Source organism: Capricornis sumatraensis, chromosome 9 (genome assembly GCF_032405125.1).
Source record: "Capricornis sumatraensis isolate serow.1 chromosome 9, serow.2, whole genome shotgun sequence".
Classification (NCBI taxonomy): Eukaryota; Metazoa; Chordata; class Mammalia; order Artiodactyla; family Bovidae; genus Capricornis; species Capricornis sumatraensis.
In genome coordinates, this window is record NC_091077.1 from 62,335,790 (window position 1) to 62,357,943 (window position 22,154).

The window sequence follows — 22,154 nt, forward strand, 5'->3', positions numbered from 1 at the left end:
TTGAAAGCATCAATTCTTCAGCGCTCAGCCTTCTTTATGATCCCATTTCACATCTGTACATGACTACAGGAAAAATTATAGCTTTAACTGGACAGAACTTTGTCAGCAAAGTGATTCTGCTTTTTTAATACACTGTCTAGGTTTGTCAGTAGCTTTTCTTCCAAGGAGCAAGCGTCTTTTAACTTCATGGCTGTAGTCACCATCCACAGTGATTTTGGAGCCCAATAAAATAAAGCTCACCACACCATGAGCTTGATGAGGATTAAATGAGATAAGACATGCCAAGCGTTTGTACAACACCTGTCATATAGCAAGTGCCAGTAAGAGGTGATGGTGAGGATGATTGTGGTGAACTGTGTTTTCACCTGGGTCAAGTCAGGTGGGTCTTGCCTGGGTCTCTGCCTTTCTATGCCACTGTCACGCTGTGTCCGACTCAGGACATTTTGAGTCAGAACCCCAGTGGCTTGAGGATTTCCCTGAGACACGTCTGGGGCTGCCACAGCTCTGTGTCTTGATCCCAGAGAGCCCTCTAGTGGCTGATCTGCGAATGTGCAGGCGCAGGAGACAAAGGGAAGGAGGGACCTGGTGGGGAGAGAGGTGGGCTGGGTAGAGAAAGGCTCTGTATGAGAAGAGCAAGGAGTTTTCTAGGGAGACCCCCCAGTCTGGGATCAGACCTGAAAATGGTCTCACTACTGTGAAGTGCTACCTGTGGGACTTCAGATCCACCCCTTCTCCTCTGCAGGCCTCAGCGTGAGGAGCATTGGGAATGATGATGAACTGAATTTGTGTTTCCCAGACAGAGGTGATTTAGGGGACCCTGGACAGTCATTTTGAAAACCGGAATGTTTCTGTGTTTTCATGTGGCGCTAGAAAAATTAGTAACTTTCACTTCTTTTCGTCTATGGATATTATCCTTTTAGAGAGTGAGAAGTGAAATCGTTCAGTTGTGTCCCATTCTTTGAGACCTGCCAGACTCCTCTGTCCAAGGGATTTTCCAGGCAAGAATACTGCAGTGGATTGCCATTTCCTTCTCCACAGGGATCTTCCTACCCTAGGGATTGAACCCAGGTTGCCTGAATTGCAGGCAGACTTCTTACCGGCTGAGTCACAAGGGAAGTCCGAAAGTGAAAATGAAAGCCCCTCGGTCATGTCCAACGCTTATGCAGTCCATGGAATTCTCCAGGCCAGAATATTGGAGTGGGTAGCCTTTCCCTTCTCCAGGGGATCTTCCCAACCCAGGGATCAAACCCAGGTCTCCCACACTACAGGCAGATTCTTTACCAGCTGAACCTCCAAGGAAGCCCTGTCCTTCTAAGGTGAATAAAAATATTTTTTTAAATCTAAATACACTAAAAGAAAAATATTAAGTAAACAACAGAACAGGTGTCATTTTATCAGGATCAAAATCATAAAAGTAAAATCAAAAAGCAACAGAACTTTGGGCGCCGCTGGACTAGATTCTTTGTGGTTTCCTGCACCGAGCTGATAAGCTGATCCTATCTGCATACTATCCCTGGCATTGTTCCCTAGCATAAAGGTCACCATTTATTGTTTATGCTGCTATCAGCTCTTTGAACTTCTGTCTCAGAATAGGGGTATTATTTACTCTTCATTTTACTGACCAGTGAGAGGCCCGGTCATACCTGCCTGAGGCCACGTTATGGTGTGGCAGAGCTGGTTTGGAACCGAGCCTATTGGACCCCCGAGCCTCTGTCGGCTGTGGTACCACCCACACGCATGCCTTCTCTGTCTACCTGCATTGGGAGCTGGACAGCAGGGACCAGACCCTCCAGTCTCAGTGATGGACCGGCAAGGCCTGCACGGACCAGGTTGCCTGGTGACATTCACATCCAGCTGGCCCTCAAGGTGAGCTATGGAGCTGTGGCCACAGGTGACTCTGGGCATCAGGGGACTGGCCTCCCAAGACCTGTGATGTTAAGCCCCCTCAGCCTAGCCACTGCGATGTGGTGCCAAGGGTGCTGGCCAGAGGTCAGCAGTCCTAAAGTCTTGTCCTGGGCCTTTCATTTACTCGCTCCTTAGCAGACCTGTCCACTCACTGTGCCACGCTGTGTCAGAACTAGAGGCGGTTTTCCAAACAGTGTCCTAAGCCCCACCCCTAGAGGTTCTGATTTTGTATGTATGGGTGGAACTCAGGGATCTGCAGGTTAGCTGTTTTGCAAGGGAATCATGGTGCTTAGTGACCTGTGGGGTCCCTTCCAACCCCAGACTCCATGAACCTTAGCTTGGAATGGCCAGTAGACCCCTGTGACCTTCCCCTGACCCAATCCCAAACAGCCTAGGTGACAAAGAAAATAACAGTAAAAAAGATATTTTATTGTTAAAAAAACAACAGATGAGGAATGAAACCAAGCACCCCATCATTCACGCTCACAGTCGCCCGCACAGCCGTGAACCACACACACAGACACACTTTCACCCACACAGCTCCCTCTAGCTGTAAGCAGCAGCCTTGTGGGTAAGAGTCACCATTTCTCTTCCTTTTTTCTTTTGTCTCCCTAAACAACACACATGAAGAAGCAGTGGACCAGAGTAGCAGGGGAAGGAGTGGCCAGGCCACCAGAAGCTCTGGTCCCTCTCACTCCTGGCTACATACATTCTGCACGTGTGCACACGTACTATACATGGACGCCCATGTGTGCAGACATGCGCCCACACTGACCCTCCATGCATAGGGTTGAGTCACTGCAGGTAATACTTGGATTGGCAGGTCTCTGAGACAGAGGGGCAGGAGAGGACCCTCCTGGTGTCTGACTCCCTGCTGCCACCCTTCCCTGCGCAAGAGTTGACTTCCTTGTGTCTAGGGAGGACATTGAGTCCCTATGGGGCAGCTCATCCAGACAGCAAGGTTGAAAAGTGCCTAAGAATTATTTTGAAAATGAAGAATCGTGCCCTTCTTGCCTTTGGCCCAAAGTGCTTGCGAAACTTGGGCTGAAGAGCCCAGAGTTTCATGAGGTCTGAATTCTTTAACCAAGATGGTTCAGGGCTGCACAGATCCTGGCAGGCCCTGGCTGGTAGAAAGTCACATGACTTAGAAAAGGAGGGACAAGGTGCTTGGAGTTAGATTAGAGGAGTGGGACCACCAGGAGACTGAGGCCAAGTGATGCCCCTGGGGAACCTTCGTCACCGAGGCTCATCAGCTTACCTCCGATGCCTGGCAGGCAGGGTGCACAGGTGGCATGTGGTAGCTGCTCACCTGCTGCTCACCTCTCAGCCCCTTGGAGAGCCCCTGTTGCCCCGCAGGGCTTGTGACCTTGGGCCTTGTCTCTACAGCAGGTGTGGCACTTGCCTGTGAGGCACAGGCCCACCATGGCCTGCAGAGCACAGCTGTGGGCAAGTCTAAGAGGGTGCCCATCAGGGTCAGCCTACTAGTTCAGGCTCTGAATCCCTGGGGACCATCAGGGGGGCCCACCGCCTCTTGCCTATCCCAGGAGTCAGTTTTTCCTGGGTTTCTAGGGTAACGGCTCTGGGCACCCCCTTTCTGCTGGGGGCCCTGGTGCTGTGTCTGGAGCTCTACCCTCAGCTTCCCTCCATCCTCAGGGACCAGCTGGGGTCTGCAAGAGCACATTTCAAGATTTGGCAGCTTGGACTGGGTATGGGGGCTTCCCTCCCTCTTTCCCAGCCATGCTCAATTCACTCCCCACCAGTCGGAGGGGAGGTGTTGGGTCCTCAGCCTCCTGCCTGCCTCCCTCTGAGGATAGCTAGAACATGACCTCCTCACAGCTCCCATAATCACTCTCCACCATGTCAGAGCCCTCATAGTTGGGGGGGGCCTGGGGCTGGCCCCGGCCCAGGGGGTGCCCACCCCCTACCTCACAGTCGGCGTAAGAGGGCCCGGCCCGGCTGAGGCGCATGCTCACCCCCTTGTAGCCCCCTTCTGCCAGGCAGGGCCCTCCCCCTCCCTGCTGGAACTGCGAGTGGTAGTAGCTGATGGCTGTGTACTCATTGAGACAGGGAGCCGGCAGGTGCTCCCGGGGACTGGGGGGCCGCGGGGGGATCAGATCTTCCAGGTTCTGGTTGCTGTAACGGGGTGGGAGAGGTGCTCGCTTGTTTTCCAGCTCCAGTGGGAAGGGGAAGCCCCCGTAGAGGCCACTGGGGTCTGGCATCACGGCTGGGTTCTGGTGGCAGTGAGGCGACAGTGACAGAGGGCCAGGGGTGACTTCGGAGTGGGGGTATTCCCAGCGTTCCTTCCTGGAGTAAGTTGGGGGCCAGACCGTGGCTCCGCCTGGGTACACTGAAAGGGAACACATGATAGGGTGAGCTCTGAGTTTCCCTGGTGAAGGTTCCAGCTGGCCTTAGAGCTAATGTACATGACTTAGCATGTGGCAGAGAAGAGCCAAGGAGTCAGTGGGTATGTGGCCCATCTGTGTGTGTTGTCTCTGGCAGCTTAAGTTAATATCTAGAATCCAGTGGGGCCAAGTTGAAAGCCAGAGGTTTAACTCAAAGCCAGCCCATTTTGCAAATCTGTGCCACCGCTTCAAGGGTCAGTGAATGAGGGAAGAATCTGAATGGCTCCATGCAGCCAACCCCCATTCCTGGAGACAGCAGCTCCATCAAAATCCTACTGGTGAGTTTTGTCTCCTTAATTGAAGGACACAAACATGTCTTTTGGGCTAGGAGATGTGATGGTGTCTATCACAGGGAATGATTACATGAGACGTGGCTTGGAAGCTTGGTCATCAGGCATCCTTGGTCCTACCTCTATCCCTGAAGAGCTGGGAGAGTTACAACAAGTCAGTGTGTCTATATGGGTCCCAGTTAGCCTAATGGCAGACAGTTAATGCCAATAACTGTTGAACTATTAGTAAGTAAGCCTGGAAACATAAAGTACTTTACAAATTCACCTCCTGTTGAGCTAAAGATGAGAGGAGGGGGAAGATCCCTCCTCAGGGTGAGCCAGGTCTGGCCCAAGGCTGCTGTACCTCTAGACTGGGTGGCTAGCCAACTAGACAACTGCCTCTCTCTCTCCCTTTCCAGAAAAGTGTAAATATACATGTAAGTGAGTTAAAGTCACTCAGTTGTGTCCGACTCTTTGCAACCCCATGAACTATACAGTCCATGGAATTCTCCAGGCCAGAATACTGGAGTGGGTAGCTTTTCCCTTCTCTAGGTAATCTTCCCAACCCAGGGATCAAACCCAGGTCTCCTGCATTGCAGGTGGATTCTTTACCAGCTGAGCCATCAGGGAAACCCAAGTAAATATATACAGAAGCTCCCTTTTAACCCCATGGGTCCTCCCCATCCCCATCCCGGGTCTGTGGGTTTCTGCCATGGACGTCAGTCCTGGGGAGTGACTTGGAATTTAGACGAGTGCATCACAGTTCAGTGGAACAAGGCATAGACTTTTGAGTCCAGAGGCCTGGAGTCTGGTCCAGCCCACTAGTGCACCCTGACCTTGACCACATCCCTTCGTGGACTGGATGGTGGCTGAAAACCCTCATGTCTCAGATAATGGAGTGTTTCCGTCTACTGCCCCGTCCCATCGATCCCAGAGGCTAACAGCCTGTGGCTATACTGACCCATCTCCTCGCCTGACCATCTCCTCTTAATGATGGCCTCGTTGTCAGGGTGGGAAGAGACCGCAGCTGGCGGGAGTCTGGGAGGAACGCTGCAGACCATGGGCCGTTGCTTAGAGCTGGGTCCGAAAGTGACAAGTTCATTTGGAGCCGAGGTCTTGCCTGGCTCCATTTGGTTCAGGTTGTTGCAGGAGCTGGTGCTCAGGGGGTTGAGCTCAATGGCAGGTGTGGCTTGGGTGTCAACACCCACACTCCTGGCCAGGAGATCTGGGTCCTCCATGGCCACGGGCTTGTGCGACTTGCAACGGCGGCAGTAGAAGAGAAGCACCGTGGAGATGACGACGATGACCAGCAGGGCCACTATGATGATCAGAATCTCCTGCTGTCCCCAGTCCCCCCTTGTGATCTCAGGGGTGACGAGGCAGTGTCCTTCTGAGCAGCCCCTGGCCTCCATTTCACACCTGCAGGGACAGAGAAGTAGAGGACGCAGTCACTATATAGGCCTTCCCATGTCCCCTCTTTATTTATCATTAATTTGGCTTTCTTGAGTCTTAGTTGCTGCATGCAGGAGCTTTCTTTGCGGTTCACAGATTCTCTAGTTGTAGCAGGCGGGCTCTGAAGCACTCAGGCTTAGTAGTTGCAGCCCGTGAGTTTAGTTCCCCCGTGGCATGTGGGATCTTAGCTCCCTGACCGGGTGCTGAGAGAAAGGACTTTAAGATAAACATATGGGGGAATCTTGGAGAAGCCCTTTCCTTCTCTCGGTCTCAGTTTCCCCACCTGTAAAATGGGTGGGTGGACCACACTACTGGATCTCTTACATACACACTGACAGCAGGGTGGAGGATCCCTTGGGAGTGTGTTATAAATAGAATCCCAGGCCTCCTTCCTTGGAGATTCCAATTTAATTGTTCCAGCAATTTTTATTTTTCATAAGTCTCCCTCATGATTTTTAAAGGGTTTCCAAGTTGGGAATTCATAAAACCAGTGAATTGCCAGAAGCCTCTTTGTGTCTAGGCTTATCGTGGGTGACTCTCCTTCCCTGGCAACCCCAGGGCAGCATTACACAAGGCACAGGTAGCTAGTGGTGGGGCATGAGTCCACAGTGGAGCCTGTCCCGAGGGGAATCATTGCCCCCAGGCTGCTTTCTGAAAGTCAGGGGCCAGAGCAAGAGAATAAGAACTTGAGCATTTTCAGACTTCAGCAAAGACCAGAAATGCCTGAGGAGCTGGTATGAAGTAGATTCCTGGACCCCAGCCTGGCGAGTCCAGTCCACTGGGTTCAGCAGAGGGCTTGGGCGGTCTGTCTGAATAGCAAGTGCCTCCCCTCGTGGGGTGTTCCTGATGCAGGTGGTGGGAGGAAGAAGGCCTGACCCCTGGAAAAGGCCACAAGGTCAGGTCGCTGGATTACTTGGCCCCTGGCTTCCCACTGGCCTCTTTAGGGCTCAGAGGGCAGAGGTGCTGCCAACCTCAGGAAGAGGAGCCCACAGCTGGGGGCCTCTCCTGTGCTTACCTGTCTCCTGTGTAGGGGTGAGGGCAGACACAGGGGGCTCCCTCGGGGGAGGAGATGCAAGTTCCACCTTCCAGGCAGGGAGCTGAGGTGCAGTTCTCCTTTCTTTGTTCGCAGTGCCTCCCAGAAAATTGTGGGCGGCACACACAGACATATCCTGGGAGGAAAGGGCAAGGAGGTGAGAGGACACACTGGCCTCGTGGTCTGGTGACTGCGGGTGGACTGAGCCTCCAGGATGGAGGGGGACCTTGAGTGTTTGCAGATCCCGGGGTCCACACTTAGCTACTGAGTGCTCCCCTCTGCCACATGCTCCGTGTTGGGCAGTGGTGCTCAGCTGGGCAAGAAGACTTGATTCCTGCCCTTAAACAACTTACAGCCTACAGGGAACAGTCATCTAACAGATACTAATGGGCATCATCATTGTCATCCTAAACAATGCTATTCAGTGTAGTCACTGTTCTAAGTGTCTTCAAGTATTAGCTCATCTGACCCACCCATTGGCTCTGAGATTGGTTGCTGTTATGGTCCTCATCATTAGTTATTATTATTGTCCTTGTGCCTGGGGACAGGTGGAAGGTGATGGCTGGCCAGGAAGCAAGGCCTGGGAATGTATGACATTGGCTCAGAGTTACACCACAAGCAAATGGCAACTGGCGGGGGGGGGGGGGGGGGGTGATCAAACTGAGACAGTTATATATCATATCAGTATATTAGTAATTATTATAAAAACTCGTTTTATTGAATGGAAGTGTTAGGGGAGGAAACTAGCCTAAACTAGGGACCAGGGGAGGTTTCCTGGAGGAGGTGGTATTTTAGTTCAGACCTGAAGGATGAGTAAAAATTAGCCAGGCAAAAAGATAGAGAGGCAAAGAAGAAGATGCTTTAAGCAAAGGAGAACGTGTGCAAAGACGCAGAGGAGAGAGCATGACATATCACCAGGGGTCGGGGCGGGGGTGAGCCTAGGGAGCAGAGGGGAGAGTGGGAGCAGGAGGGCCGGCAGGTGAAGGGGCCAGTTCATGCGAGCCATAGGCAGAAGTAAGAAATTGGGACTCCTTCAATGGCACCCCACTCCAGTACTCTTGCCTGGGAAAATCCCATGGATGGCGGAGCCTGGTAGGCTGCAGTCCATGGGGTCGCCAAGAGTTGAACACGACTGAGCGACTCCCCTTTCACTTTTCACTTTCATGCATTGGAGAAGGAAATGGCACCCCACTCCAGTACTCTTGCCTGGAGAGTCCCATGGATGGAGGAGCCTGGTGGGCTGCAGTCCATGGGGTCACTAAGAGTCGGACACGACTGAGCGACTTCCCTTTCACTTTTCACTTTCATGCATTGGGGAAGGAAATGGCAACCCACTCCATTGTTCTTGCCTGGAGAATCCCAGGGATGGGGGAGCCTGGTGGGCTGCCATCTATGGGGTCACACAGAGTCGGACACGACTGAAGTGACTTAGCAGCAGCAGCAGCAGCTGAACAGCAAGGGGAAGCTGCCACTAGGGTCTGAGCAGGACAGTGATGTGCTCAGATCTGCACTGTGTAAGGATGGCTCTGGTGTCCTGCTGGAAGATGCTAGTAGAGGGACAGAAGCAGGAGAGCAAGGAGGTGGCTGGTGCAGAAGAGAAGATGAGAGGTGGTGAGGGCTGGGGTCAGACTCATGGCAGTGGGGACACAGAAGTGATGGACTCCTTGGATATCTCAGGTAGAAATGACAGTATTATCAGTCAGGCAAACATTAGAAAATGGGAGAGTGCCAGGTGTTGACAGGGATATAGGTGCTTAGGAACCCCATGCACTTGCTGTGGAAGCACAGACTGCTGCAGCCATACTGGAGAGCAATCTGACCTGACTTAGTCAAAGTATTGGTACACTCTGGGTTTGTGAATTTCATGTGTGTGTGTGTGTGTGAAAGTTCTCATGTAGGTTCGTAAGATGACATGGAAGGATGTTCAGTGCAGCCCTGTTGATGGAAGTGGGATGTCCATTGCTAGGAAAGAGGAGAGGGGAAAGGTAAGCACATGCACACCTTGGCAAATTGAGCTGAAATTAAACGTAGTAGGAGGGAAGTTCAAGAGGGAGGAGACATATATATATGCCTATGGCTGATTCATGTTGATGTATGGCAGAAACCAATGCAACATTGTAAAGAAATTATCCTCCAATTAAAAGAAATATATTAGAGAAAAGAATTACTTGTGGCAGTGTGGATGGAAGAGTGTAAAAATTCAAGCATGTGAAATATAGTTCATGCATGTTGAAAGGACACTTTTAAAAACTTTAGGGACCTCCTGGTGGTCCAGTGGTTAAGATTCCATGCTTCCACTGAGGGGTGAGGGTTTGATCCCTGGTCAGGAAACCAAGATCCCATATACTGTGCAGTATGGCCAAAAAAAAAAAAAAAAACCCACACACTTTAAATGTTTACCTATGAGTTTGGGGAAGGGAAAAGGCAGTGGAGTATAAAGGGCAGTAAGAAAGAGAAACTTAGCATGGACCAATGATGACACGGATGTGTTGACCTCAGCCTTCTATATGGAGGTCCCCATTCACCCCCTTCCCCCATCCAGAAAAAAAAAGTAGAAAGATAGTTCTTGTTTAAGGAGAAAGAAGACTCTTGGCCTCCCCTGGTGTAAACATGCTGCTGGTGCTAAGTTGCTTCAGTCGTCTCCAACTCTGTGCGACCCCATAGATGGCAGCCCACAAGGCTCCCCCATCCCTGGCATTCTCCAGGTAAGAACACTGGAGTGGGTTGCCATTTCCTTCTCCAATGCATGAAAGTGAAAAGTGAAAGTGAAGTCACTCAGTCATGTCCGACTCTTAGCAACCCCATGAACTGCAGCCCACCAGGCTCCTTCACCAGTGGGATTTTCCAGGCAAGAGTACTGGAGTGGGTTGCCATTGCCTTCTCTAGTATAAACCTAGCTGAGCCCAACTCACCAGACAGTAAAGGAAAAGGAGGAATTATTTCCACTGAGATCTGCACTCTGAGCCTGTCTCAAACTTCAGCCCTGTGACCTTGGCTGAATTCCCTTACCTTTCCAGGTATCCCTTCTGTAGCACAGTGGTTTCTTGAACAGTAAAACAGAGCTTTACTTCCCTCTCCCCTCTCTCCCTCAAGGGGCTGCGTTGGAGAAATATACTCAGTCAACTCTACAGTGACCCATGATTGCTAGTTCAGCATGTCAGGGTCCTCTGCAGAGGCTCCTGCGGTGAGCCTCGGGGTCAGCCACAGCCTTACCTGCCCCGCCAGTCGGTGAGCACTTCCCACCATTGAGACATGGGTTCCAGCCGCACTGGTCACTGGGGAAGCAGCACTCAGTGAGGGCCCGCCTCTCCAGCAAACCGGCCACCTTCTTGCCATGGACCAGCAGCTCCAGCACCTCTCTGTTGATCACAACAGCATCCAGGCAGCCTTCAAAGCCCTGGGAGACATTTGGGGAAGAATGCGAGTGGACGAGGCCACCCAGAAAGAGGTCCCTTTCAGGCTTCAGACCCTGGCAGTTCTCTGGGAGCTCAAGGGAGGTGCTTCTTGCACTGTCAACCAACAGGCGGACGGAAGTGTCCATCTCCTCCACTAGAACAGAGTGCCACTCGTGGTCATTCACGTGCAACTGGGAGGAAAGATTTCCATAGAAGCCACCTGGGCAGTGGTATTCCAGCTGGAGCACTCCGTTGACCAGCTGTAAAGAAAACCCAGATGACCATCAGCAAAACCAAGAAGTCCTTAGAAAAAACCTTGCTCAGAAGCTGCTAGTGCAAAGAATCTTAGTGTATTCTTACAGGTAAGAGGGGTAGTGATTTTTCAAGGCTGTATTTTTTTTAGATATTGTATTTGTAGAGCATAAAACCCTTCAAGGTGCACTTCCATTTGTGGTCTCATTTGGCCCTCGCTGTTCTCTATGGAATGTCCTGGGCAGGGGTAGCATCTCCATTTCACAGATGAGGAAACTGAGGCCCAGAGACATCTCGCTGGACCCTGTCTTTTGGAGTCTTCTTCACAGGCCTCTCCTAAGCCTTCAGGGAAACCAAAAACCTCCCTTGCACCCTCACTCCCTTATTCAACAGTTCAGCAGTTCTTGAAGTGGATCTTAAAGCTGATTTCAGGGGATCCACAAGCTGACAAAGGTGCATCTAGTCAAAGCTATAGTTTTTCCAGTAGTCATGTATGGCTGTGAGAGCTGGACCATAAAGAATGCTGAGCACTGAAGGATTGATGCTTTCAGACTGTGGTGCTAGAGAAGACTCTTGAGAGTCCCTTGGACTGCAAGGAGGTCAAACCAGACAATCCTAAAGGAAGTCAACCCTGAATATTCACTGGAAGGACGATGCTGAAGCTGAAGCGCGAATTCTTTGGCCACGTGATGCGAAGAGCCAACTCACTGGAAAAGATGCTGATGCTGGGGAAGATTGAAGGCAGGAGGAGAAGGGGATGGCAGAGGATGAGATGGTTGGATGGCATCATCAACTCAATGGACATGAGTCTGAGCAAACTCTGGGAGATAGTGAAGGACAGGGAAGGGTGGTGTGCTGCAGTTCGTGGGGTCACCAAGAGTTGGACACAACTTAGCAACTGAGCAACAACAACAACAAAGTGAAACTATTAAGTAGAGCTGGATTAAGCAGAGCTTCCTCTGGGTGAAATATGGTCTAACCCGGTGTTTTCTAGAGGCTGGCCATTTGTACACAATCTTGCCAATTTTTGCCCTGGTTGAATACTACACATACCTTTATTAAAAAGAAGGTTTCATATTATTACAGCAAATAGAAAACCATTGAGGAAAGAGAATGTAAAAAATAAGTATATCTTATGTATGGAGAGAGTAACATAGAAAATTATAATACTATATCTAAAATAGATAGCCAATGAGAATTTGCTGTGTGACTCAGGGAACTTAAATATGGGCACTGTGACAGACTGAATAGTAGGATGGGGAGGGAGATGGGAGGGAGGCCCGGGAGGGAGGGGACATGGGTGTAACTATGGGTGGTTCTTGTTGATGTATGACAGGAAATCGCAAAATTCTGTAAAGCCATTATTGTTCAATTAAAAAAAATTTTTTTATAAGTACATCTTATACAAAACATTGTTATTAAATCACTGCTTTCACTTACCAAAGACCACAACTCCATTGATCCCTCCATTTTTTCACTGTTTCTCCCTTCTGTCATGTCCTCACTCCTCACCTTATCAAGCTTAAAAGTCCATAGACAAATTCTTTTCCCTTTCCAACTTGGTAGATCTCACTTGGCAAATACACAAATCAGGTAAAACTCAACTTTCCCTCTACCCTGTATAGGTATTATGGAGCTGAACGTGGCTACGGAGTAACACACAGCCTTTGCTTATCGGTCTCCCTTTAATTTCATGGCCATGAGTCTCAAATGTGTCCTTCGTACTACCCAACAATTGTACTATCTTGGTTGGGCTTCCCTGTTGGCTCAGACGGTAAAGAATCTGCTTGCAGTGCGGGAGACCCAGGTTCGATCCCTGGGTGGGGAAGATCTCCCAGAGAAGAGAATGGCCACCCACTCCAGTATTCTTGCCTGGAGAATTCCATGGACAGAGGAGCCAGATGAGCCACAGTCCATGGTTTTGCAAAGAGTTGGACAAGACCGAGCGACTAACACTTTCACTGTCTTATTTAGTCCCCTCGCTCTCCCAGATGACTATTTTCACAACTTCTCTCTCCTTAGACCCTTAATGCCTCTCTCCCCATCCTCGCTCTCAGCGACCAGATGGGAAGTTATAGGCACGGTCACCATCACATCTGTCCATGTTGTCCAAAGCCAATTTCTCTATTCGTGCACTAGATCCCACCCTACCCTTCTTAACCTCCTACAGATTGGACAAGAGACCACTGACTATCTCTTCTCCTTCCTAGATCTTCGTTCATTCTCTACTGGATCATTCCGGGCATCAAATAGACATGCTGCTATTGCTCTAATCTTTTAAAAATATATATATTTATGTATTTATTTATTTCCCAGATCTTAGTTGTCACATGCAGGGTCTTTGACCTTTGTTGTAGCATGTGGGATCTTTAGTTGAGGCATAAGAACATCTTAGCTCTGGCATGTGGGATCCGGTTCCCTGACCAGTGATCAAACATGGGTCCCCTGTTTTGGGAGCATAGCGTCTTTGCCACTGTACCACCACGGAAGTCCCTACTGCTCTAATCTTAAAAAAAAAAAAAAAAAAAAAGTTTTATTGAACCCACATCTCTTGCCAGATTGCACTTTCTTTATTTGCTTTCTCTTTGTAGTAAAATTCCACTCCTACCCACCGTGACATCATGACACAGAAACCACTGATGTCAGAGTATGCAGGGTCCTCTTTGTTGCCAAATCCAATGATTGATGTCACTTTGTATCTTATTTGACCTCTTAGCAGAATATGACTGAGCTGATCACTCAATGCTTCCTTCTCTTTTTATATGTAACTTTATTTATATATTGATTTATTTATGGCTGTGCTGAGTCTTCGTTGCTGTACACAGTTGTTCTCTAGTTGCAGAGAGTGAGGGCTACTCTCGAGTTGTAGTGCATGGGCTCCTCATTGCAGCGACTTCTCTGGTTGCGTAGCACTGGGCTCTAGGGCGTGCGGGCTTCAGCAGCTGTGACACATGGGATCAGCAGTCGGGCTTCTCACTGCAGCTACTTCTCTGGTTGCGTAGCACTGGGCTCTAGGGCATGCGGGCTTCAGTAGTTGTGGCACATGGGTTCAGCAGAGGCTCCCAGGCTCTACACTGGCCCAGTAGTTGTGGTGCATGGGCTTCGTTGCTCTGAGGCATGTGGGATTTCCCCAGACCAGGGATCGAACCCATGTCTCCTGCATGGACTCTGTACCACTGAGCCACCAGGGAAGCCCCACTGCTTCCTTCCTAATACAAACCCTTCATCTGGCTTCCCAGATACAATACTCTGTTCGTTGTCCTTCAGCGTCACTGGTTGCATCTTTTCATTCTCCTTTATTGGATTCTCTTGACTTCTCAGTGATAGAGTATCTCAAGGATAGATCCTTGATGTACCCTCATTTTAACCTGCACTTCTTGGTGATCTTCCCAGTCTCATGGTTGTGAATACCACATGTATGTTGAAGAATCTCAGATCTTCACCTCCAGCCCAGAACTTTCTCACTAGATTTTGTCTGTCCAACTCCACTAGTAGGTCTAATAGTTATCTCAAGCTCATGTGTCCAAGATGGAACTCCTGGTCACCCCCGCTTCCCCAACCTACTCTATCCATATCCTTGGCTAGGTCTGTTGGCAGCAACTCCATTCCTTCTGGTTGCTGCAGGTCAACATCCTACTCCTTGTTTTCTCTCCTAGCCCTCATTCAGCTCCTCCAGGGTCCTGCTGTCTTTGCCTTCAAAATATCTCCAGCATCTCAACTCTTTTTTTTCCCAGTTCCACAGTCATTCCCCTGATCTAAACTGACATCATCTCTCACCAGAATTACTCCCTTTGGGCTGGGTCTTTCCACTTCCATCCTTGTTCCTCTAAAGTCTATTCTCAGCACAGTAGCCATGAGGACCCTTTTCACATATGTCAAAACATCTTAATTCTTTGCTCAAAACCTTTAACATCCCCTCTATTACTCAGAATAAAACCCAATGTTCTTCAATAGCCTGAGAACTTTTTATAGATATGCTCTCATCTCATCTTATTATGTATCAGACCTCAGCTTGTGCTACTACTGCTCCCCTGCTCACTTCACTCAAGCCACATTGACACCGGAGCTGTTTTTAAACATGCCAAGCAATCTCCTACCAACGACTGTTCCCTCTACCTAGAATGCTGTTCCCCCAGAGGTCTACATAACTAGACCCTCAATGGAACCTTCCCTAACCACCTTATTTAAAATTGTAACTTCCCACATTCCTGATCCCCCTTAACCTTTTTTCTTCTCTTTTAACCCCAAACACTTATCACATTTAGACAAATTCTGTAATTTTCTGATTTACTAGGTTTACTGTCAGTCTCTCACCATAGGATGAAAACTCTAAGAGGGTTTTTTTTTAAAATCTTTTTCACTGATAAGACCCAAGCACCTGGAAGAGTGCCTGTTGCATAGTAATGCTTGATAAATATTTGCTAAATGAACTCAGTTCTAACTAGGGCTTCCCTGGTGGTCCAGTGGTGAAGAATCCGCCTTGCAACGCAAGGGACACAGATCCCTGCCGTGGGACGATCCCACACACCGCAGAGCAACACAACTACTGAGGCCTTGTTCTTAGAGCCCATGCTCTGCAACACAAGAAGCCACCACAATGAGAAGCCCCAGCACCACAACCAGATAGTAGCCTCCACTCGCCGCGACTAGAGAAAGCCTGTGAGCATCAATGATGACCCAGGGCAGTAAAAATAAACAAATATTTTAAAAATTCTAAATGGGGCTTCCCAGGTGGTGCTAGAGATAAAGAACCCGCCTGCCAATGCATGAGACATAAGAGATGTGGGTTCAATCCCTGGGTAGGGAAGATTCCCTGGAAGAGGTCATGGCACCCCACTCTAGTATTCTTGCCTGGAGAGTCCCATGGACAGCAGAGCCTGCTGGGCTACAGTCTATAGGGCTGCAAAGAGTCAGACACAACTGAAGCAACTTAGCACGAACTAGCTGCCAAAATCTCCTTTCTCTTTGGGAGATGGACATGTGTGATGGAGGTGTTAAAATCAGGCAGGCACTCTGAGACTTTCTACAGATATAATCAGAAGGACTGAAAGACCCTTAGAAAGGAAATTCATTTTCCTCCATATGATTCGATGTACCTTAATGCGGAGTTTGTCATCTTGAGCGCCCCCTAGGTCCAATCCATCTTGGGGAACATTGGTCTGTTACTCAGCAAAAGTGATAAAAGCATCAGCCAGGTCTAGGTGGCCTCATGCATCTCTCTTTCTATCTTCAGAGGCTCTCTGTCATCCCACAGAACAGCCCAGCGTTGTACTAGGACATGATGCATCCCCAAGTGGGGTGGTTTTGGCCATTGTAACTAGAAAGTCTCATATTCTGACCTTCGAGAGTCACACCCAGGATCACGGTAAACCACGCAAGGATTTCTTTGCGGAAGTTTGCCTTCTTGGCCACGCCCATGCCACCCCACCTCCCCAGCCTGGCATGCCCCCAGGAAATCTCTCAGGGTGGCGGTTCCTTACCTTCAGGGAGAGACCCACTGTCTTATTGCTGAACAGTAGAATTGCCTGTGACTGGAGTGTTTTCAGGCGGAAGTGTATGTGCCCGTTCTGAAATTCCGGAAGACGGTACCGCCCGAAACTCTGACCGCTGAACCTCACTGCAGTACCTGTGAAAGCAACCAAAGGTGTCACCTCCACACCAAGTGGTCACCACGGAGCACTGGAACCGACTTTGTCTCACTCAACTCTTGAGTGGCAAGCAGCGTCATTGCTCACATTTTACAGGTGAAGAAACGAGGGTGTGGGGTAACTCGTCCAGGGTCACATTGTTAGACAGGGGCCATCACCCTGCACACCTTTCTTTGGCCCCAGGCACCCTTGCCTTGGGTCCCAGCCTGGGTCAGAAACTATGAGCTCAAACCATGAAGGAAACGCGAATCGAGCCAGAAATATCAACCAAGTATGTTGGTTGATATCAAAATCCTCCATAGTTTCCATGTTGAGTCTGACATCACTTGGGGAAGAAGGAGGCCAAGTTGGAGAGGATCTTGCATATATGTGTGATTTCAGGAACACTACAAAGGCTTTTTGCGTCAAGATATCTCCTTCATCATTAGGAGTGTAATCATTTGAATAAGCACATCCCACATGATATGCTGTTAAGAAGTCAAGAAGAAAGCAAATAGTGACAAATAATGTAGCTGAAACGTCCATAAGGTCCTGCATGCCCCATCCCCCATAGCAATTGCTAACGCACTGTTGCATAGTGAGGGGTCTGAAACTTCACCTTAACTTGAGTTTTTCAAGCTCATTTGACCATGCGACCCTTTAATGTGGACCACCTACCGTTAGCCCTTGGACATAGCATTCTGTGGAAACCTCTTTGAGAAATGCTGTGTTATATTAAGCAATGCCCTCCCCAGATTTTGTTTTTTAAATCCACCCTCCCCAGAAGTGAGTCCACTTATTAAATCCTTAAAACCTCAGTGTGAATAAGATTATCAGTTGTCAGGGCTCCAGATTCCTAGGGAAGAGGATTGATTTGGGGGGAGGGGGATTGGGAGGAGAGGAAGAGAAGCGTTGAAGAGAGGGAACTCAGGTCAAAAGAAGGAGAAAGACAGTTTTAATAACCCACTCAAGGGTACACAGCTAGTAAATGATAGAAACTCAGATTTGAACCTGAGCTGCCTACTCTGAATGCTAAGGTTAAACCCATCAGACTGTAGTAATAATAGTAGTAGTGTTACTGACTCAGGTTAATTGACCACCTTCTATATGTCAGGCACTTTTCTTAGCAAGCACTTAATATTTAATTCTTACTTAATCCCTACAATAGCACAAAGGCACAGAGAGGTTAATTAATTTTCCTTGGGTCACGTGGCTCACAAGTGGCATAGCTAGGATTGGAACCCAGGCAACTTGATGCTAAAGTCTTTGCTTTTAGCTGTGATCTGAATTGTCTCTTGTATTCTTACCATTATTTTCAAAATTAAAAAAAGTGACTAGAACTAGGGTGCTATTCCATGATGAGATTTTGTGAGGCCATACCTGTCTCGTGGTGGTCCATGGCCCTTAATCCTGTGAAAACATCCCTCTAACTAAACTGAGAGCCCTGTGTTGGGATCTCCAGCCCTGGAGTTGGGCTGGCCAGGCCCAGCAGCACTGGGTGTCCTGGGGAAGGCCCGTTTCTCACCTTTACAGGAGCAGTTCTTCTCCAGGCGGTGCCTTGGGGTCAGGATGCTGAGCCGGGCTGTGCTGTACGTGGGCCCAACCCTGGGGTCCAGGCGCACGGTCTCTTGGCAGATTTGTCCCTGGCAGCTTGGCCCCTGGCAGGGCACCACGGGCATGGCTGACCTCATCTGAATTCCCACCGAGTGCTCCATCTCCTTGGCTGAGCGAGCGATGGTGGATGCCAGCTCCTGGAGCTTGGAGAAGGCTTCCGAGTGCCCCTCGAAGACCAGCAGCACATCCACACCAGCCGTGGCCTCTGCTGGCTGAAGGCTGGCCAGGTGGATGTTGGCTCGTTTGATGTCCAGCCAGTTGCTAAGGAACCTCTGCAGGTTCCTCCAGTGGTCACTCACCAGCTCCTCCGGGGTGAGCTGGTGGAAGCCCATCCACATGGTCCGCTGCAGAGCCTCTGGCCCCATGTGCCACACGTGGACATGGACGCCAGCCACGGTGGAGAAGGTTCCATCGCTGACTGTGACGTTGAACGTGTATCGGCCCCGAGGCAGCGCGTGGGAGGCAATGATCTTGCCATCGGTCGCCCCCACTGAGAAGCGCCGGCCCACGCCCTCCTCTCCCGCCAGGCTGTAGGTCAGCGTGTCCTGCGGGTCTCGGTCTGTGGCGTGGATTTTGCCCACCATGCCGCCCTGGAACTCCTCCTCCCCAGTGGTGATGAAGATCTCCAGGGGGAGGGCGGAGGGCGGGTAGTGGCTCTGCTCCCTGACGTGCACCTTGACCAACGTGGAAGATGAGAGGGGCGGGGTGCCGCTGTCTGACACCTGTGGGTGAAGCAGGCTACGAATCAGGACAGTGGCTGTGGCCCCTAAGGGGCCTCCCTGCTGCTCCAGCGTGAGCTCAGTGTGCTGTCGCATTTGAAAAGGAAAATCGTCACTCCAGAAGCACCAAAGGCTTTGTGGAGGGACTTACAGCCCACACCAGGCAGTAAAACGTAATTCTACCACCTTCTTATCTGACACCTCTCTGAGTCCCTCCTAAGCCTCGCAAGCCACACGGTTCCCTCCTCTTGAACTTCTCTCATTCTGTCTCTTTCTTTAGGAGGGTCATCACATGTCTCCTAGCGATTTCAGAGCACATCCTTTGTGGCCACTGTCAGCCCAACAGGTTCTCTTATTTCTCTTTACTATGTGACTGGGGTCAGGCTGGGGATGGGCATGTCCTCTTCAGTTCGGTCAACAAATATGTATTGAGTGCTTGTACAGGCCAGGCCCTCCGCCGTGATCAGGAGAAAAGAGAGATGAGGAGGAGAGGTGACAGACAGGGAACAGCAAGTGTCAGGCCCTCAGGTGGGAAGGAATGCTGAAAAAGCAGGAAGGGACCAGAGTGGCCAGGGCTGAGGGCCAGAGGTGAGCAGAGAGGTAACCCAGGTGGTTACTGATGTGCTGAGGAACAGGAGATTGGATTTAAGTCAGAGACATGAAAAGCCACCAAAGGTTTTAAGCAAGGTGATTATTAGAATAAATTAGAAATGCCTTTCCCGTGCACATTTCACCAAGCATCTCTACAACTTTCTACCCAGACTTAGGCAGACAAGGGTGAAGCTTTCCTTCCCCTCCTCAGTAGCATTACCACTTTCTCAGCTGTCAGCAAGAATCTTCATAGTTTTCCCTACAGTAATATCTTGTTCATATGGATTTGCTTTGAGTGGACAAGAAAGGTATAATAATATACCTGCTTCTGGGAATTATGGTAATAATTAATATTACTGCTAAGTATTATAATATATAGGCTTTCCTTGTGGCTCAGATGGTAAAGAATCCTCCTGCAGTGTGGGAGACCTGGGTTTGATCCCTGGGTTGGGAAGATCCCCTGGAGGAGGGCATGGTAACCCACTCCAGTATTCTTGCCTGGAGAATCACATGGACAGAGGAGCCTGGTGGCCTACAGTTCATAGGGTCACAAAGAATCAGACATAACTGAGTGACTAAGCACTGCATTATAACATGTAACTGACATTATCTGAGTACAAACTGTGTGCCAGTCACTTTTACATGCTTTAAATGTGTGATCATAGTTTATCTGTCTGATGAGGCAGGTAGCCTGAAGTGTCCTACTTTACAAAAGATATAACTGAGTCTCAAAGAGGTCAGTTAACATGCTCCAGGTCGTACAGTAGGTAAAGCCAGAGCAGAGTCTGCTGGCCTATACAGAGTTGGACAGGACTGAAGTGACTTAGCAGCAGCAGCAGCATAGTGCCTCCCAGTGAACAAAAGTCGAAATACAGGACGAATGCAAGAAAGTGATTTTTTTTTTTTTTAAGAAAGTGATTGAGTTACTAAGTGATACTCCGAGCCAGGCTACAGAGATCAGGAAGCTGATCTCTTGACCTATGCTTTTGGCTTTGAAGACCCTCTACATTAGCCCACATCTGTTCTCTGAGTCAAAGCCTGCCATTTCCAGCTACTTATTGGACACCTTCACTTAGATATATCATGGACTCCTGAAAGATAATATATGCTAAACAGAGCCCTCATTTTAGCCCATAAGCCCGTTCTCCATCCAAGTCTCTCCAGACTCATAAATGGCCCTACCAACCAGACTTCACTGGAGTCAGGAACCTGGGAGTGGTCCTGATTCTTCTCTTTTCCTTCTCTCCCCATATCCAATCCACCACCAACTCCCACTACCTGTTGCAAATCTGTCCACTTGTTCATCCGCACCATCACTCAAGGTCTCAGTACCACCTACCTCCAGGTTAGATGACTTCTCATTGGTCTCCCTCAACCACTCTTGCCCCCTTCAACTGACTGTCTCTGGAACTTAAAAAATGAGCTTCCTGAGACACAAGAAGGGTCACTTCCCTGTTGGAAACCCTTCCATCACTTCTTTCTGCACCCTGATTAGAATCAACAAGTATTACCAAGGCTTATCATGGGTGACTGTACTTCCTGGTTAGCCCAGGACAGTCTTGATTTTCATTTGTTATGAAAATCAACAGTTATAACCAATTAACTGTTTTTAGTGCCTCTCTCACTCTCAGGAACATCACAGTTTGGACCTCAAATAACATGGTCATCCAAGCTATGAGGCACCCATGAGCCATCCAACCCATCCCTTCAGCTTCATTCCCCTCATCGCTCACCATGTGATGAGCAAATGACCATGCCTCGGGTCACTTCAAGCTCTTTCCCAAAGTGGGATTGGTCTTGTCTTGTTCTTGCCTGGGACACTCTCCAGCCCCCTTTTCATGTGGCCAACTCTTCAGGTCTCAACTCAAGGGCAGCCACCCTCTGAATATGTCTCTGCAGTGCCTTTTGAGCTTCCCACCCCTTTCTTTCTTCATCTGTTTATTGTTTATCTCCATAATTAGAATCAAAAGCCCATGGGGACAGGGATCACCCTCTTCTTTTCACTGCTAGCATGGGACCCAGCATATGATAGGTACTCAGTGGATGCTGGATGAATGAATGCCTGGCTGGCTGGCTGTCTGAATGGATGACTACATCACCCTGAGCCCAGGGAAGTTCACAGGATAGTAGGATCCACTAGACTGAAGGTTTAGAAAAGAGATTTGGGGGGATGCAATGAGCATGGGCACGTTTCATCAGCATTTTGGCCGCTTTTTCTTGGGCAGTTTTCCTACAACCCATCATAATATCACTGAAATCCCCTGCACATGTATATATGTTCTCTCATGGGACCCCGGCACTGAAACCATGGATAATCATTAGTCAAATCCACTTCACCTGCCTTCACTAGTCAAGGTCGCTTTAAGACTTGCATCTGCATATAACCTAAACAATAAGATAGTTGCCTGAGTTATTTTCCAGGACTTGGGGAGTCAATTGTGCCTAGTGGGAATAGAACTGGTTCAGACTGGGTAGGACCACCAGCCCTTCAGCAGAGCATGCCCAAGTTCTGCTTGGTGACCTTGATGTCAGAGGGCAGAAAACTCCACCCTCAGGTAGTGCAAAGTGCCTCCATTTCTGGACATGCAGAGGAACACCTGCGGCAGAACAATGATTACCGCACCTTTTTCCAATCACCTTTCGCCATGCTCCCCTCGCTCCCCAGGTCTCAGACTGCCCTGGCCCTTTGTTCTTTATCCATAAACACCCAGAGCCCCTTGCCTTCCAGGAGGTGGTTCTGAGACTTGTTATCCTATCACCTTGCCTGGCGGCCTTGCTAATAAACCCTCTCTTCACCGCAGACTTCATCATCTCAGCATTTGGGCTTGCTGTGACGCTGGATACACTGAACACCAATGCTCAGAGGTGGTTCTTTAACAAGACTTGAGGTCCAAA

At 49.4% G+C, this 22,154-nt stretch overlaps 1 protein-coding gene across 1 annotated transcript in view; it reads right to left on the minus strand.

Annotated features, from left to right (window-relative positions):
- Positions 1-3,719: 3,719 nt before the first annotated feature.
- FAT2 (FAT atypical cadherin 2) overlaps positions 3,720-22,154 on the minus strand; it is a 60,861-nt gene continuing 42,426 nt past the window's right edge. Inside the window, exons 18-23 of the mRNA XM_068981362.1 lie at positions 17,861-18,671; positions 16,189-16,334; positions 10,275-10,716; positions 7,044-7,197; positions 5,538-5,995; positions 3,720-4,252 (exon numbers count right to left, since the gene is read on the minus strand). Of these exons, the coding sequence (XP_068837463.1) occupies positions 3,720-4,252; positions 5,538-5,995; positions 7,044-7,197; positions 10,275-10,716; positions 16,189-16,334; positions 17,861-18,671 (2,544 nt within the window). The remainder of the gene's footprint in view (positions 4,253-5,537; positions 5,996-7,043; positions 7,198-10,274; positions 10,717-16,188; positions 16,335-17,860; positions 18,672-22,154) is intronic.